At 33.5% G+C, this 2281-nt stretch overlaps 1 protein-coding gene across 4 annotated transcripts in view; it reads right to left on the bottom strand.

Moving 5' to 3' along the window:
- LOC106458280 (eye-specific diacylglycerol kinase-like) overlaps positions 1-2281 on the bottom strand; it is a 216564-nt gene that overhangs the window by 189014 nt on the left and 25269 nt on the right. The window contains exon 1 of one of the 4 annotated variants that reach the window (XM_022384450.1): positions 192-361. The exons of the other annotated variants lie outside the window; for them this stretch is intronic. Coding sequence (XP_022240158.1) covers positions 192-207 — 16 coding nt within the window. The 5' untranslated portion in view covers positions 208-361. Of the gene's footprint in view, positions 1-191; positions 362-2281 lie in introns of those variants that run through there. 4 annotated transcript variants of the gene reach the window in all.

The following is a 2281-nucleotide window of genomic DNA, read 5'->3' as shown; positions in this document are numbered from 1 at the left end:
TTTTCTTCATTACCCATTTAAGCCGTCTCCAGCCATTATTAGTCTCAAAGTGGGTTCCTCGTCATCGAATTTGAAAACGATATATATTCCCATAATATAATGTTATACTACATATATATGTGTGTGTGCAGCTGATACAATAAAAATAGATAAAAACTACCGATTCTAAAGCAACTTAACCAATACCTTACCGTTGAAAATTGCCATGCGGTAAATGCCAATGAAAATGTACAAAGAAACTGTCTAGTTTTCCGTTCTCCAGGAAACAAAAAGAATGAGACATCCTGTTACAAAATGTTCAGGGATTTCTACAAATACTACGTGTGCACTGATAACGTCATAGCAAGCGCACCCTAACGATCTATCGGTGATTAAAGTCAAATCACAAAATAACAGATATTCTCAAAATGAAATATTCTAGTTAACAACACTGGGTTTACAGAAAGTCGAGGTGAATTACTACAACGCCAGAGTTTCTGTTGGTTTATACGTAAATAATCACGAGAAAACTAGGCTGTAACAATGGTGACGAAAAATTCAGATCACGTATTGTCAAACATAGGAATAACAGATCTGATACATGATATTATAGCAGATGAAATAACCTATTGAAATAAACATTCCAATAAGTATTATGTAACAACATTTCTTTTTCGGGAAAACTGTATAACTGAAGTTTATTATCCTTAATTCATCATACTGCTGTCAATTGAGATCAATATCAATAACACATGTCATTGGCACACAAACGATGAAAGTTTAATGTCGTTTTACTGACTTTTTCACACAAACGATGGAAGTTTAGTGTCGTTGTACTGGCCTTGATACACAAACGATGAAAGCTTAGTGTCGTTGTACTGACCTTTTTCACACAAACGATGAAAGCTTAGTGTCGTTGTACTGACCTTTTTCACACAAACGATGGAAGTTTAATGTCGTTCTACTGACCTTTTTCACACAAACGATGGAAGTTTAATGTCGTTCTACTGACCTTTTTCACACAAACGATGAAGTTTAGTGTCGTTCTACTGACCTTTTTCACACAAACGATGGACGTTTAGTGTCGTCGTACTGAACTTGTAAACAAAGTTGTGTTTAGATGTGCAACGTATTTTCCCAAATACTGAAACATAACATCACTAAAAACCGTCCAACTTTGATTTCGCTGTGTGTGGACCTATGATCACAGTTGTTTCTAACTCAACCCCTGCAGGCTTGGAAAAATAAAAATTTCGAGATGACTGCCTAAAAGCTAAATGCGTAAAAGCTAAATTTATCCTTTGGCCTCCAGGTGTCTCTGAGCTAAATCAGACATGAAACCTAGCCAAGATAACAGTGGTTGTTATTCCTGGATAACGCCATTATGAAAAAAAACATTGTATCAACAAGAGCATAACTGTGTTGAAAGACATTTAACAAAGAAAAATGAGGATTACGTACGAACATATTTAACATGGATAAACTTATATTTAGATTTTGACAGAAAACGATCAATCCCGCATTATAATAACATCTGTCTGCGACTTTTTTGACCCGAGATGCAACTATTTTATGTCATACATCTAAAGTTAATCATGAAATAGAAAAAAAACTGAAACACCGATTTTGTTGCGTTCAGTAACGCTAGACTGGCAGAACTAAAGCAAGCCTAATACAAACAATAACACCAGAGATTGTATCGTATAGTATGAGAGAATGCAACCTATCATTTGCCTTATACATGAAAATTTCCTTTTATAAAAGTAAAGTAAACGGGAAGGTGAGCTGTAAATGTATGAGGAACAAACTTTTAATGTTTAATGGTATGTTATATATATACACTAAAGGTGTGGCGATACAACGATACATGAAAATTGCCTTTTATAAAAGTAGAGTAAACGGGAAGGTGAGCTGTAAATGTATGAGGAACAAACTTTTAATGTTTAATGGTATGTTATATATATACACTAAAGGTGTGGCGATACAACGATACGATACGAGTATCATGAAGCAGTGATACGATGGTATGATTTATGTATCTTTACGAAATTTGGCAAGTTTCAGTAAACATTATAAATATTTTGTACAGAAAAAAATCAGAATTTCTAAGAAAGTATTTTTGCTCAAAATTAATGATTCAATAAAGGAAGATGAGTATTGAGTACTACATGTTGTCTTCATTCATTTTATCAAAACTACCACACGCAAAGTAACATAACAAATTAGCAATAACAAAATAGATTGACAAATATTAACTTTTTTTATTTTACTTCTCTTGCCAGCTGTCATTTAGTTGATCAAA

The sequence above is a fragment of the Limulus polyphemus genome, unplaced genomic scaffold (genome assembly GCF_000517525.1).
Source record: "Limulus polyphemus unplaced genomic scaffold, Limulus_polyphemus-2.1.2 Scaffold439, whole genome shotgun sequence".
Classification (NCBI taxonomy): Eukaryota; Metazoa; Arthropoda; class Merostomata; order Xiphosura; family Limulidae; genus Limulus; species Limulus polyphemus.
This window is presented reverse-complemented; position numbering and strand designations above follow the sequence as displayed.